The sequence below is a fragment of the Solanum stenotomum genome, chromosome 2, assembly GCF_019186545.1.
Source record: "Solanum stenotomum isolate F172 chromosome 2, ASM1918654v1, whole genome shotgun sequence".
Lineage (NCBI taxonomy): Eukaryota > Viridiplantae > Streptophyta > Magnoliopsida > Solanales > Solanaceae > Solanum > Solanum stenotomum.
This window is the reverse complement of record NC_064283.1, coordinates 14,336,822-14,353,575: the sequence shown is the minus strand read 5'-3', so window position 1 is coordinate 14,353,575 and position 16,754 is coordinate 14,336,822. Positions and strand designations below refer to the sequence as shown.

The 16,754-nt window shown below is 30.3% G+C and overlaps 1 protein-coding gene across 11 annotated transcripts in view; it reads right to left on the bottom strand.

Moving 5' to 3' along the window:
• LOC125854228 (premnaspirodiene oxygenase-like) overlaps positions 1-16,754 on the bottom strand; it is a 307,705-nt gene that overhangs the window by 44,054 nt on the left and 246,897 nt on the right. For 2 of the 11 annotated variants that reach the window (XM_049533724.1, XM_049533722.1), the window contains exon 2: positions 15,454-15,674. The exons of 3 other annotated variants lie outside the window; for them this stretch is intronic. In XM_049533724.1, the coding sequence (XP_049389681.1) occupies positions 15,454-15,631 (178 nt within the window). In that variant the 5' untranslated portion in view covers positions 15,632-15,674. Of the gene's footprint in view, positions 1-5,469; positions 5,810-15,453; positions 16,011-16,754 lie in introns of all 11 variants that reach the window. 6 more of the 11 variants (XM_049533723.1, XM_049533718.1, XM_049533716.1 and 3 more) reach the window with 6 other exon arrangements.

Genomic DNA, 16,754 nt, shown 5'->3' with positions numbered 1-16,754 from the left:
AGTTTCGGTGGTTCGGTTGGGATTAAAAGGAGTTGTTTGTAGCTGCTAGTTTTACTTAGTTTAGAGTTACTTGCGAGTACCTGTGGTTTTCGGTACTCACCCTTGCTTCTACACAATTGTGTAGGTTGACAGCTCTCTCTCAGATTCGGCTTAGTATTTTCTTTAGCAGATTGAGCTTCGGGACATACTCGAGAGGTAGCGGTTCATTCCAGACGTGCCCTTTAGTTATCTTTACTTTCAGTTTTGTTCTATTCGAGAACTATACTCTGAGACTTGTATATTTTTATTCGAATTCTATATTTAGAGGTTTGTACATGTGATAACCAAATTCTGGGTAGTGTTGAGTCTTAATTAAAGTCTTCCGTTTATTTATTATCTTTTATTCTCGTATTTCTACTTCTCTATCGTTGTGGTTGGGTTAGGCTGACGTGTCCGGTGGGAAATGGACACGTGCCATCACATCTGGATTTGGGGTATGACAGAATGGAAAGTAGAAAAAAAGAAAAAAAAACGAATATATAGAGAGAGAAACTGAGGAAAAAAAGTCCGAAAAGTAATTTTTCATGTGGATTATTGTATATGTAGAAAGACACGTGTACAATTAATGTGCCACAATTAATTTTATAATACAATTTGAAATGCTTTGTATACAATTTGGTAGTGCCGTGTTCGTCCTCTGAAGTCTCACTTCTAATAAGGAAAGGAAGTAAAATGAAATGGGTGCACATATGGTACAACTTGTATGACTTTTGGAACCATTCCTTATTGCTTTTCGTACAACTCTTTAATTTAATGAAGTGGGTCCACATATGGTACAACTTGTATCAGTTTTGGAACTATTCCTTATTGCTTTTGGTACAACTCTTTTATGCTGTGTTCTATGTGCGTTCTGTACACATTTGACCGGTTCTAAGATACGTGCTACACGTGTACAGAAAGCAGTACACATTCCAATGTGTAGAAAAAGTAGAAGTAGATGAAGTTACTATTTTAACCCTACTTTTGATGCTATGTGCGTAGTGTACACATTTGACCGGTTTTAGTTCATCTTTTTGGTGGGCCTCAATGTACAATTTCTATAGCTTTTAGTCCAGCTCTTTAGTGCAGTGTTGGTCCTCCCAAACTCCCATTTCTAAATAGGAGTAATATATATATATATATATTTGAAAATTAAAATTAGTACTCTTTCCGTTCTAATTTATGTATTCATATTGATAAATTTAATGCACCAAATCTACTCAAAGTGATACTTAAAGCAAACTTACTATCAATGATAATGAATCATTTTTGCCATATTCTCTAATTATGTTTCACTTAACACAAAATTTAAGAAAAAATAAAATTTAAAATTCATTGTATAAAATAAGTCGAAAATATTTTTGTAATTTTATTATTTTATGAAGTAATGAGAAAATACACATACTACAAATTCCCAAAGAATCAAGTGAACATAATATCGAGGTCCTCTATATATCAATGACAACTTTTTGATGTATGCCTGCAAAGGACCATTAGTTTAGGTGGCTAATAGAGAGAGATGGACCATTGTAGGGAGGAAAACATTCTTTTAAAAGATATTTTTAAATTTTTTTAATTTTCCATCAAATTTTCGAAAAATATTTTCTCTTAAAATTTCTTTTCTTAAAAATAAGGAAAGAAATGTCTTCTTTAGAAATAGATTTTTCTTTCTATAATAAAAAGAATAATTAATAAACCTAAGAAGAAAAATGTTATTATTGTTGTTGTGAATTAAACAACGGGAGGAAATAAATGTATTGAAGGACAATATATTGATGTGTCTCAATCAGATTTAATTGCTTGGAAAGAGAGACCTTGGCATCTCCGACCCTATTATCTATTTTACTCTCTATTTCATAATATAAATTCTTTTTTTTCTTTTTTCCAAATAATCAATTTATATTATTTTCATGTGATATAAAATTTTATTTTTTCAAGTTTTTAATTTAATATAACATTATATTTTATTTTAAATTTCTAAATGATATAAATTGCAAGCAAATATTATATAATATACAAATTAATGGGCAATTCAAATAAAAGTGAAATCATAAATGAAACACAATTACATAACATAAATACTCAACTTTCAAGATTATTATGTTGCTCCCATAAATGCTCTATTAACGCATTATAGAGTTCAAAATGAGCATTTTTGTCCTTAATTTTTTATGTGTAGATAAAAATTGTTCAAATCGAAAATTTTCATCTAATACCATTTATGTCGTTGTAGTTGGAGCCTCTATGACATCGTGAGTTGGTGCATTAAGATCACGTTTATCCTCGATTATTATGTTGAGCAGTATAATAATACATGTAGTCATTATATCATGTAACACTTGCTTTTTTCCAAAAACGCGACTGTCCTGCAACAATTACAAAACGTGATTACAAAACTCTGAAGGCACGTTCAACATCTTTTTGACACGATTCTTGTTTCATCGCGAAATATTTCTTCTTTTGGGAACGTGGATCACGAATAGTTTGAACAATTGTAGATCATTTAATTTTGTGCATTCTTTATAGTGAAACTTAATAATAAATCAAATCATATTAAAATGACAAAAAATAAGTTTTTTTGAAATATTATTAATTCGAGATAAAAGTAGTATATATTAAATAATACATTTTAAAAAAATATTATATTACATTTAGAAAGAATTACAAATATTAGTGATTTAATTTAATGACTTTATATGAAAAATAATATGTTAATTACAAATTAATAGAAATAATAAACAAGTGAAACAGAGAGTGTGACTACTATTCAACTCTCTATAACACACTCTCAAGAAACTATTTTTAAAGATAAAAATTAAAGATTATTTTTTTACTATTATTCTTTTGATTATTTATAAATTATTCTTTTAAAAATTGTAAAATAGTTAAGAATCTTATTAAAATAAATGGTAAATATGGAAAAAAAAGTTTCAAGAATTCTCTTGAACTTTGAAAAATTCAGTTATTTTGAATAATGAAAAAAGTCCCAACAATTTACTTAATATGAACTAGAGAGTATATTCAACTAGTAGCTACTATTGTTTTGGTTGACTTTTCTCCGTTAGTTTTGATTTATACCATTGATAATTTTATAGTTTAGGTTTTCGCATGATTTAGTTATTAAATGATATGTAATTTAATTTTTAAATTTGGGTGCACTGACTCATCAGTAAAATAAATAAATTGTGCACCCGCTCCGTTAAAAGAATTTTATTTACTTTTTTAAAGTTTGAACACCCTTGACGAAATTTCTGGTCTCACTATTCTCAAATAGAACGAAGCATAAGGTAAGGAACGAGAGAGTCCGCGGGGATGACAAACATCTACCTCTCAAAAATTCTTTGACAAGCTTCAGAAATAGGAGAAAAAGAAGAGCAATCACAGTGTATCTACACAAGTGTAGAAGCAAAGAGTGAGTACCAACCAATACGGTATTCAACAAATAAACAAGGCAAAACTAGCTAGAAAGCAAGTATTCTTTTCATCCCAACCGAACCTCCTCAAACTACAACCTGCATAGATATCAACCTAACCTAATGACAATTTCACAATACATAATTCACAAGGCTTAACAACCACAATTCAAACAGATCAACCACAACTATCAAGTGCATCAATCACAATTAACAAATAGATCAATCACAAGTATCAAGTTCACAAAGATTTGGTGAATGGATAGATTTTACTTGTGTTATTCAATTATTCATTAGTTTTGGCGGTATTGGCTAATTCTATCTATCTTCTTAAATTCACGTTTTATTTGCATATGTTGTTCAATTGTTTAGAAATTTAGTTCACTTGTTAAATTATTTACAAATTTGACTAGATGGGCAAATATTGACAATGATTTGGTGGATGGATAGATTTTACTTGTGTTATTCAATTGTTCATAAGTTGTGTGGACTAGCTAAAATTGATTCTTTATTATACCTATCTCGTTATATTATTTACATGATTTACCGGAATCTCCAATTTTGCTGCCTCCCATTGGAATTGTTCCCTCAACATTCAATTTCAGATACAGAGAGGTTGCAGGATACCACTTAAGGTAGGTTAGATGCTCTGGAATAGCAGGACCATCTCTTAAGTACTGATCTTTGTCTCAATTTATCTAATATAGTTTGACTAAGTTTGAAGTTTAAGAAATATGATAAGACTTTGCAATGTTTTAGTACTATCCTTAAAAATAGTACACCTTTGTGTCTAATAAGTGGGATTCAACATGAGTAAAATATTGATAGTGTCATTAAATATTCAAAAAAAGAACAAACATATTTCCGAACTATCACAAATAATATATCTATATCCAATAGGTTTTGAAATTTTAACATCTGTCCTAACAAGTTACTACCATTAAAGTTGATTGTGAAGTTTTATTTACTTCGGAAAAGGTTAAGGGGCCCTAATTTGATGACCACTGACCATATTGGATATGAAACTAAAAGATCAATCGAAATCTAGTTAACATAATAGAAGATGAAACAATTCAAAAAATATAAATGTTAAGGGCATATATATATTTCTGAAAAAAGGATATTGCTAAATGTTTTATTTATTTCAAATAGATATATGGACCATTGTTTACCATTCACAAATATGAAAAATACAGATACATGCAAAAATAAAAGAAAAAAAATAAACTTATTCTATTATACAATAGGCACTATTAATGCCTTATTATTCATCACTTTAAATATGCAATATAATTACCTTAAATAAAATTCAAACTTCTTTATGTCTATGTCTTTAATTATTTAGAGAGACCAAATGGAGTAGCAATTAAATAAAGATCATTCTTTCTCCTGGCTATTAATCCTTCTGATTCAATCGTGTCCAAATCATTTGGATTAACTCCATCAGGAACCTTCCACTCAAAGTGATAAAGTAATTGGGATAAAGGATGTGCAACATTAACTAAACCAAATAACATTCCGGGACACATTCTTCTTCCTGCACCAAATGGAATAAATTCAAAGTGATTTCCTTTAAAGTCAATAGGACTATTCTCAAATCTCTCCGGAATAAAACTTTCTGAATTATGCCAATATTTGGGATCTCTACCAATCGACCATGCATTAACCAGAACTTTGGTTTTCACAGGTATTGTGTATCCATTGATCTTTGTCTCTTCTCTACATTCCCTTGGGATTAACAGAGGACCCGGAGGGTGTAGCCTTAATGTTTCTTTGATAACGAATTGCAAGTAGTTCAACTCTTCCAAATCAGTATCATTAAATGTTTTTTTCTCATTCAATCGTTGTCTCACTTCGAGTTGTGCTTTCTCCATGACACGTGGATTTTTAATTAGTTCTAGAAATGCCCAAATCAATGTAGTAGAAGCTGTTTCAGTTCCTGCTAGAAACATGTCCTACATATAAAGTTAAAGTATAAACATCCAAGTTTATATTCATAACACGAAATAAAATTACTTTAAAGATGCATTAGACTTACAAGTATGACTGCTTTAATGTTTTGATTTGTGATAGGAGGTCCAAATTCTCCGCTCTCCATTACTCTAAGTAAAGCATCAACAAAATCTTCATTTCCAGATTCACCATTATATTTCTTACCTTTTGCTCGATTATCTCGATGATCATTAACGATTTTCTCCAAGATTTCATCAACCTTTGAGTGTGCCTTTGACAATTTGGATTTCATTCCACTGATATTATGGAGCCACTTTTGGGAAGGGAACAAATCAATTAAGTCGAATCCTCCAATTAATGAATAAATATCTCTTATCAACATTATAAACTTATTTCGATCATGTATGATTTTTCCAGAAACTGACCTACAAGTTACAGTATTTGTAAACCAAAAAAATTTGTTGGATAAGTTGATCAATGAGTCGGGTGTACTGGAACTGGAACGGAGAGATGAAATGAGATTTGATATCTCTTCTTGTCGAATTGAAGCAAATGATTTGACCATTTTTGTACTAAGAAGTTCTAGGACACAAACCTTTCGCATATTTCTCCAGTAATCTCCATATGAACTAAAGCCTATGTCCTTGCAATCATAAAATATGATACTTGTGGACATAATTTGTGGCCTATCTACAAAATGTAGGTCTTGAGTTTTCATAATTTCTTTTGCCATTTCCGATGAAGATATAACAATTGTTGAAATATCCCCAAGATGTAAGTGCATGATTGGGCCATATTTTTTCGATAGATTTCTAAGTGAACGATGTGGTAGATCGCTCATTAATTGATGCAAGTTTCCTATAAAAGGTAGTCTCCATGGTCCAGGAGGCAATGTTTTGTTTGGAGATTTTGATTTTTTCCATTTTTGAGATACAAGGAAGAAAGAGGAGAGGAAGAGAACAAGTGAGATAAAGATGAAGTAGGGAAAATGCTGATACTCCATTTTGGAAGCTAAGAAAAAAGGAAACATGCACACTTAATTATATCTTATAGAGATACCAGCATTATGTTTAGGTTTGTGTGTATATTTAATACTAGTGAGGAAATAGTCCGTGCAGAGCACGTGTCCAATATTAACTCATAAATTATTTGTTTGAAATAATATTCATTAAATAATTTATTTTTTTCAAATAAAAATCAACTTTATATTTGTGGTAATAGATTATCTAATTAAGTGTGAAATGAATATGTGATAAATAATTTTAAATGGTGTTGATTAAATGATTTTAAATTTTTGATCCAAAATATATATATTAATTTCATTCTTCTTTTTCGAAAATTTGACGTGATGGATCCTTTTCGGATCTATAATTGAAATCTTTTTCTTCATTGTTTGCCACTTTTTTTTATCTAAAATAATTATAAAGTTTACTTAAATTTCAACGACACTCAAAGTAAGAAGAGCATGTTTGGCTTGGCTGAAAAAAAAAATAGCTTTTAAAAAGTAATTTTTAAAGTCAAACTTAAATGACTTTTAAGTTAAAATTATTTTAAATCCTTTTTAACTTTACTAAACACTTTCAAAAGCTAAAAATGACTTAAAAGTAGGTTTGACCAACTTTTAAGTCACAACCTAAACAGGGTCAAAAGCTATACGTAAAAAAACTGCATTTAACACGAAAATCGATAGCCTAAATAGGTCCTATAATTTCAAAAAATTATTGACTACCTTTTCCTCTTAATAAATATAATTAAATTATAGTGAAGCAAAAGAGAAACTTTTTTCCCCGAAAATATATAGGTCCTATAATTTTGAAAAATTAATGACTTACCTTTTTTCTCTTCATAAATAATTAAATTATAGTTAAGCAAAAAGAAACTTTGTATCCAAAAATATATTGAAGCTTCTCAACTTTAGCAGGGGACCCACATTGAAAAGAGATAAACTACATAGGAGGTGCTTTTTTTTTTTTTTTTTGTCTATTATGGGAAATGTTCAAGCAATATAACATATAGTATAATACAATTAAATCATAAAGCTCTCAAGTGGGAAGCCTTAAATGACCAAAATACCCGTTAATTTATTCTTATTCCTAAGAAACACACATGTGGATGGTGTGCTGACTGCTTGGTGTGCTGACTGTCACTTATTATATAGGAGAATTACAGAAATATTTGTAAATTAAAATTAGTACTCTTTCCGTTCTAATTTATGTATTCATATTGATAAATTTAATGCACCAAATCTACTCAAAGTGATACTTAAAGCGAACTTACTATCAAAGATAATGAATCATTTTCGCCATATTCTCTAATTGTGTTTCACTTAACACAAAATTTTAAAAAATATAAATTTTAAAATTCATGATATAAAATAGGTCGAAAATATTTTTGTAATTTTATTATTTCATTTAAGTAATGAGAAAACAGACATACTACAAATTCCCAAAGAATCATGTGGACATAATATCAAGGTCCTCTATATATCAATGACAACTTTTGATGTAAGCTTGCAAAGGACCAGTAGTCTAGGTGGCTAATAGAGACAGATGGACCCTTATAGGGAGGAAAACATTTTTTTAAAAGATATTTTTTAATTTTCATCAATTTTTTGAAAAATATTTTCTCTGAAAATTTCTTTTCTTAAAAATAAGGAAAGAAATGTCTTCCTTAGAAATAGATTTTTCTTTCTATAATGAATAAACCTAAGAAATAAAATGTTATTATTGTTGTTGCGAATTAAACAATGTGTGGAAAGAAATGTAGTGAAGGACAATATATCGATGAGTCTCAATCAGATTTAATTGCTTGGAAAGAGAGACCAGGCATCTCCGACCCTATTATCTATTTCTCGCTTCTCTATTTCATAATATAAATTCTTTTTTTTCTTTTTTCCAAATAATCAATTTATATTATTTTCATGTGATATAAAATTTTATTTTTTCAAGTTTTTAATTTAATATAACATTATATTTTATTTTAAATTTCTAAATGATATAAATCAAAAGAAAATATTATATAATACACAAATTAATGGGCAATTCAAATAAAAGTGAAATCATAAATGAAATACAATTACATAACATAAATACTCAACTTTCAATATTATTATGTTGCTCCCATAAATGCTCTATTAACGCATTATAGAGTTCAAAATGAGCATTTTTGTCCTTAATTTTTTATGTCTAGATAAAAATTGTTTAAATCAAAAAGTTTCATCTAATACCATTTATGTCGTTGCAGTTGGAGCCTCTACGACATCTTGAATTGGTGCATTAAGATCACGTTTATCCTCGATTATCATGTTGAGCAATATGATACATGTAGTCATTATATCATGTAACACTTTCTTTTCTCCAAAAACGCGACTGTCCTGCAACAATCGCAAAACGTGATTACAAAACTCTGAAGGCACGTTCAACATCTTTTTGACACGATTCTTGTTTCATCGCGAAATATTTCTTCTTTTGGGAACGTGGATCACGAATAGTTTGAACAATTGTAGACCATTTAATTTTGTGCATTCTTTATAGTGAAACTTAATAATAAATCAAATCTTATTAAAGTGACAAAAATTAAGTTTTTTTGAATTATTATTAATTCGAGATAAAAGTAGTATATATTAAATAATATATTTTAAAAAAAATATTATATTACATTTCGAAAGAATTACAAATATTAGTGATTTAATTTAATGACCTTCTATGAAAAATAATATGTTAATTACAAAATAATAAAATAATAAAAAAGTGAAACAGAGAGTGTGACTACTATTCAACTCTCTATAAATGGATAATAAAAAGTGAAATAGAAGGTGATTGGAGAGCTCATTCTATATTTACTCTTCAAATATAAAGAATAGAAAGTAAAATAAAAATGAGTTGGAGATGGTATTACAGTCGATTCATTTGCCAAGCAACGTAAGACATCGTACAAGTATGATTTGATATATATGTAGGACATGATATAGTACAAAGTTTTTTTCTCGGTGGACATAGTTTTGATGTAAGCCTGCAATACGATGGGCTGCAAGATATGCACCATTAGGTTAGATATTGTAGACAAAGATCAATTCTAAATATCTCGAAAGGTCATTTAACTTTGAGAAATTATCTTGTAAAGTTATTCAATTTTGTTTTGTATAAAAGAAATCACTCAACTTTGAGTTTTTCTTTTTCTAAAATCACTCAATCAAATTTACCATTAATTGTTTTTCCTCAAATCTCAATCCTTTATATGTTTTCTTCTTTTCTTTTACTATTTCTTGGGTAATATTTACAAAAAAAATTACTCCCTTTTCAAAAAAAAATTATAATTATGAATTGACGGATCATATGTAAGATATGAATAATTTTTTAAAATTTTATTGGTGAAATTATATTTTAGTGTAATACACTTATAGGGTTCATGCGAAATTATGGGCATGAACACTTCAACTCAAGGACTTCATGGGTAACATGAGATAGTGCCATGATTAGAAAATATAATCTCAAAGGGGATTGGGAACTCAATACTCAAGACTTAGAACTTGAAGATATATATTACCCCTCTCAATGATACTCAATTTATGGAGTCCATGCGGAATTTATGGGCATGGACGACTCGACTAGAAGGTCTACAAACTACATGGAACTCATGTATACGACACTTCTCATTCTCTTACTTACCACCTCAAAACTTAGTTCAAATCGATAGTTGATCTCAAAGGATTTACAATTGAACTCAAAGGCTTTTTTGAACTCTACTTTTAACTCTCTCTTGAATGTGAATTATGAATTCAAGAGTTATGGTTCATGATATGAAGGATCTAGGTGATAGTGTACACTCATGAATACATTCTCCTCACTCTCATTCTCACTTACTCGAGTCTTGAAACAAGTTACTAGAAGTTGTAGAAGACTCCTCAAAAGAACTCAAAGGGACTTTCTTAGAATGTTCGAAGGAAATCTCAAAACTTAACTCTTAACTCTACCTTGTATTTGAATTACGAATTCAAGGTTATGATCATGTTAGGAATAATTTTAGGTGTTGAGAAGTGGTTTAGAGTGTTTAGAATCAAAGGGGAATAAAGGTACCCTTTGAAAGAACTCAAACAGACGAAACGATGATGAACGGGTGGGGGCAGGCGACCCTGGCACTCTGAGTGACGCGGGGCGCCAGCCCCTAAGATTCAGAGAAGTGGTTGGAGGCGCTCTGGCTGGCGTGACACACCAGGCCCCAACCCAGAAAACTTCAACGACTTTCTTTGCTCGTTTTCTCACCTTAACTCGCCTAGAATCGAACGGTTTCTTCCCCAATCACTTGGATTCGATTACTTAACATAATTACACTCTAATCTACTCAAAAAAACACTCAAATTACTAAATTTCATCTCAAGAAATTATCAAAACCCCAATACAACAAGATTTAGAATGAACTTCAAGAACACCTATCAAGAACTCATCAAGAACTCTAATCCTTCAACTTTAAGAACGAAATTACGCTAAAAATAACATAATTGGCGCGTGGGTGAACAAACCCAACACTATGGAAACTTACATACATCTTAGGGATTAAACCCATGGCGAAAATTCGCAACAAAACGCAAGACTCTCGACGAACGCTTTGATCATCTCCTTTTTTCTCCTCTTTTCTCTTCTTTTCTCTTCTTGAACTCTCAACTAAAACCCTAGGCTAATTTTAGGATTATAAAACTAAACCTAATAAGATTAGACCCTTAAAACCTTACTAAAAATGAATTAAATCTGATTTGGTAAGGAAAAGACCAAAATACCCCTCTAAAATCCGGTTTTGACTTTCCTTATCTAGACTGCCCAACTTCGAATGCACATATCTCCCTCATACGAACTCAAAACTGAGTAAACTCGGTGGCGTTGGAANATTATAAAACTAAACCTAATAAGATTAGACCCTTAAAACCTTACTAAAAATGAATTAAATCTGATTTGGTAAGGAAAAGACCAAAATACCCCTCTAAAATCCGGTTTTGACTTTCCTTATCTAGACTGCCCAACTTCGAATGCACATATCTCCCTCATACGAACTCAAAACTGAGTAAACTCGGTGGCGTTGGAAATATAATTCAAAGATCTTTCCTACGGTATCTAGTAGCACACCTAACTCATCCTGAGCTAGGAGTTATGGTCATTTGAAGTCAACTCAAAACTCATACTTTGCTTAACTTGCAAAATTTCAGATTTTTGCTATGTCCAATTTAGTTCTTTTTGAAACTCAAGGTGCTACATTTAGTGACTTGACCTTAATACTTAAGAAATTTTAAATTTCTTAGTAAAATCCTACTCACAACAAAGGACGGTTCAAGTCTTAGCTCAAAATTTTTCTGGGGTGTTACACAGAGAGTGACTACTATTCAACTCTCTATAAATTATTAATAAAGAGTGAAATAGAGAGTGATTGGAGAGCTCATTCTCTATTTTACTCTCCAAATATAAAGAATATAAAATAAAATAAAAATAGGTCGAAGATGGTATTAAAGTTAATTCATTTGTCAAGCAACGAAAGACATCGTACAAGTATGATTTGATAAATATGTAGGACATATACTACATAGTTTTTTCTTGGTGGACACTACTTTTGATGTAAGCCTTCAATACGATGGGTTGCAAGATATGAACCATTTACTTAGATATTGTATTCAAAGGTCAATTCAACTTTTACTATTATTTTAAATTGGTTTTTAATTTTTGTACCTTAAGATAATAATGGTAATGATCCGTATGATTATTGTTTTATTCTTTTGAGTTCTTTTATTCCAATTAGAATTTTTCTGTAGATTCTTATGCTGTTTTTAACTTGCGAAAATGAGTGACATGATTTTCAAGATGATCGAATGCGTCAAGATGAAGATTTTTTATTTTGGAAGTTGAGAAACTTGATCAAAGATAACATTTTAGGTTAATGAACTCAAATTCAAATTATTACAATTCCATTAGATCCGAAAGGTGATTTTTGACTACGATAGATGGTTTATACGGATCCCAAGGTGTTTAGGAGTGATTTGACCCCGTAGTTGTATTTTTGAGTTTTAAGAAAGTTATGGTTGATTGTGAACTTTCTATTAAGATGACATCAAATCAATGATTTGATGATTTCAATAGGTCCCAAATGTGTTTTATAGTTAATTGGCATATTTAGTTTGTGTCTGGGTGGTCTTAGATGAGTTTCAAGTGCTTGTTTCAAGATTGATATTTTAAATGGTGTTTCGATTGAACCATTAGATTCAAATCGTAATTTTAGAATCATAGCATAAAAATATTGTCACGACCCAAAAATGGATGTGATGACATTTGTCTATTCCCACCAAAACATGTTAGCCTCAACCCAACGAAACGAAAGAAATGCGGAAAGTAAAACAAGTATAACATAAGAGCGAAAAACTTATTCATTCTATTATAACCATATAACCTGACTGTCACGTGTACATGCCACTAATATAAAAAGTGCAGAATTGAAAGATAAATACAAGTCTCAATGTCTTTCCTTCTCAAATCTCAAATAGAACAAAGCATACCATATACGATAGTTCTGGGGGTATATTTGTATTTTTTTCCTTTCTATCTAACTTGTTTAATTGTCACAAATATAATACACAAATATTACCTTTAACTTGACATCATTTTATATTTATTCCTTCAAACTTTGGGTGTGCACAAGTAGACACTTAAAGTTGTATAAAATTGAACAAATAGACACACACGTCCTATGTGACATCCTACGTAGCAATTTGCTTCCTACATGGTGTCATACATCTACATGTATTATACCACATAGGACTCATGTTCTACTTGTTCAACTTTATATAAGTTTAAGTGTCCGCTAGTGCACACCCAAACTTTATATAATACATATTTATGTATTATGCCTTAACTGTTCACAAATTTTGCCAGATGGACAAATATTGCATGTATTGTTCAAAAGTTTTAGGAGGCACAAATCTTACTCGTGTTGTTCAATTGTTCATAAGTTGTGTCAGATGAGCTAAACTTTATACTTTTTTTTTCCTACCTATTTTGTTAACATTAGTCATATTTTTTGTTCTTTTTTTTAGATATTTTCTGCTTCCAATCCCATACTAGCTAATTTCAGCCAAAAAGTCGATAAACACGCTGAACTAATAGACTATTCAACAAAGTTATCAAATACCTGCAGTCAACAAGAAGATTATCGAATGCAAGCATCTGTTTTACCTGCAGCAGAGAATCCGTCTCAGTTTCCGACGGGTAAAGGCGATTTATATTTGATGGAAAATGTTCAAATATACTATCGAATTGGAGAAAAGATTCATTTATGTCACGGTTAAAAGTTTGACTTATTTATGTCATTTTCGTTTGAGAAACATTATTTGTTCACTGAAATGACATATATGAGTCAAACTTTTAAAGAATGACATAGATGAACCTTTTTGTCAAAGCTCGATGACATATTTGAGCTAAAAAAACATGATTAATTAATTAATGACGTGTCCGAATCATAATTAACCACGTGTAAAAAATAATTTTACAAAATTAGAACTGTTTTCAATGAACAAATAATGACATGAATAAGTCTCTTTTCAAATTTAAATGACACAAATAAGCATTTTCTCAACATATATTTGAACCTTTATACGAGGTAAAGCTTGCAATTCAATTATTGCAATTGGTGCATAAGGTATAGTAACATACAAGTTGTGTGTCTCAAGTGTCAACAAACCACATGCATTATCTTCCGTTGGAATAGTCACCATCAATTGATTTATGATAAGGAATTTCCAATTTTTGAATTCTTTAACCATTACAACATTATCCCCAACACGTACGACGTCCTAGCTAGATCAATTATAATATCAAGCCAAGGCTCAATACAATTAACAATAATTTTAGAAACAATTTTATTAATATCCTATTGGCCTGGATTGTGAAGTTTTATTTACTCCCGGAAAAGGTCAAGGGGGCCTAATTTGATGACCATATTGGATATGAAACTAAAAGATCAATCAAAATCTAGCTAACATAATGAAGAATGAAACAATTCCAAAAATATAAATATTAAGGACATATATATATATTTCTGAAAAAGATTATTACTAACCATTCACAAATATGAAAAATATAGATACATGCAAAAAAAAAAAGAAAAAAACTTACTCTATTATACAATAGACACTATTCCCTTATTTATTAGTATTCATCACCTTAAATATGCAATTACCTTAAATAATATTCAATGATCTTTACGTCTATGTCTTTATTTAGAGAGACCAAATGGAGTAGCAATTAAATAAAGATCATTCTTTCTCCTGGCTGTTAATCCTTCTGTTTCAATCGTGTCCAAATCATTTGGATTGACTCCATGAGGAACCTCCCAATCAAAGTGATAAAGTAATTGGGATAAAGGATGTGCAATATTAACTAAACCAAATAACATTCCGGGACACATTCTTCTTCCTGCACCAAATGGAATAAATTCAAAGTGATTTCCTTTAAAGTCAATAGTACTATTCTCAAATCTCTCATGTATAAAGCTTTCTGAATTATGCCAATATTTGGGATCTCTACCAATCGACCATGCATTAACCAAACTTGAGTTTTCATAGGTATTGTATATCTATTGATCTTTGTCTCTTCTCTACATTTTCTTGGGAGTAATAGAAGAGCCGGAGGGTGTAGCCTTAATGTTTCTTTGATAACAAATTGCAAGTAGTTCAACTCTTCCAAATCAATATCATTAAATGTTTTTTTCCCATTCATTCGTCCTCTCACTTCAAGTTGTGCTTTCTCCATGACACGTGAATTTTTAATTAGTTCTAAAATTGCCCAAATTAATGTTGTAGAAGCTGTTTCAGTTCCTGCTAAAAACATGTCCTACATGTAAAATTAAAGAAATAAATATCAAAGTTTATAAGATTTATAACACAAAATAAAATTACTTTTAAAGATGTGCTATACTTACAAGTATGACTGCTTTAATGTTTTGATTTGTGATAGGAGGTCCAAATTCTCCGCTCTCCATTACTCTAAGTAAAGCATCAACAAAATCTTCATTTCAGACTCACCATTAAATATCTTACCTTTTGCTCGATTATCTCGATGATCATTAATGATTTTCTCCAAGATTTCACCAACCTTTGAGTGTGCCTTTGACAATTTGGATTTCATTCCACTGATATTATGGAGCCACTTTTGGGAAGGGAACAAATCAGTTAAGTCGAATCCTCCAATTAATGAATAAATATCTTTTACCAACATTATAAACTTATTTCAATCATGTATGATTTTTCCAGATACTGACCTACAAGTTACAGTATTTGTAAACCAAAAAATCTTGTTGAATAAGTTGATCAATGAGTCAGGTGTATTGGAACGGAGAGATGAAATGAGATTTGATATCTCTTCTTGTCGAATTGAAGCAAATGATTTGACCATTTTTGTACTAAGAAGTTCTAGGACACAAACCTTTCGCATATTTCTCCAGTAATCTCCATATGAAGTAAAGCCTATGTCCTTGCAATCATAGAATATGATACTTGTGGACATAATTTGTGGCCTATCTACAAAATGGAGGTCTTGAGTTTTCATAATTTCTTTTGCCATTTCCGATGAAGATATAACAATTGTTGAAATATTCCTAAGACGTAAGTGCATGATTGGGCCATATTTTTTCGATAGATTTCTAAGTGAACGATGTGGTAGATTGCTCATTAATTGATGCAAGTTTCCTATAAAAGGTAGTCTCCATGGTCCAGGAGGCAATGTTTTATTTGGTGATTTTGATTTCCTCCATTTTTGAGATACAAGGAAGAAAGAGGAGAGGAAGAGAACAAGTGAGATTAGAGGTGTTCACGGATCGGTTTGGATCAGTTATTGGTCAAAACCAAAACCAAAATCAAACCAACTTAATCGGTTTTAAAATTATCAAAACCAAACCAAACCAAATATAATATACATTTATCGGTTTTGTGGTTATCAGTTTTGATTTGGTTTGGTTCGGTTATTCGGTTGTTAACCATACACAAAAAAAAAAAAAACAATTCATTCAAAAGGTGAAAAAAGTGCAACAATCCATTCAAAACAAAAAATAGTTAGAATGACTTAAATTACCGAACTTTCAATCATTGAATTGACTATCAATAAAGCTTTAAAATTCACTATATTTGCCTAGAAGGAAGAGAAAATAACATTTTCAGTCCCACAAAGAATTATCAGACACTCATATACATGAAATCAATAAGATAAATGTTTTCACCTTGGGCATTCTTGCTTTCAATAAGTAAAGTATAAATAAATTTTAATGAAAACATATATAAGATCTTTAAAATTGTTTATAAAAATAATATATTAAGTATGTATATTAATAAAATATATGTATATA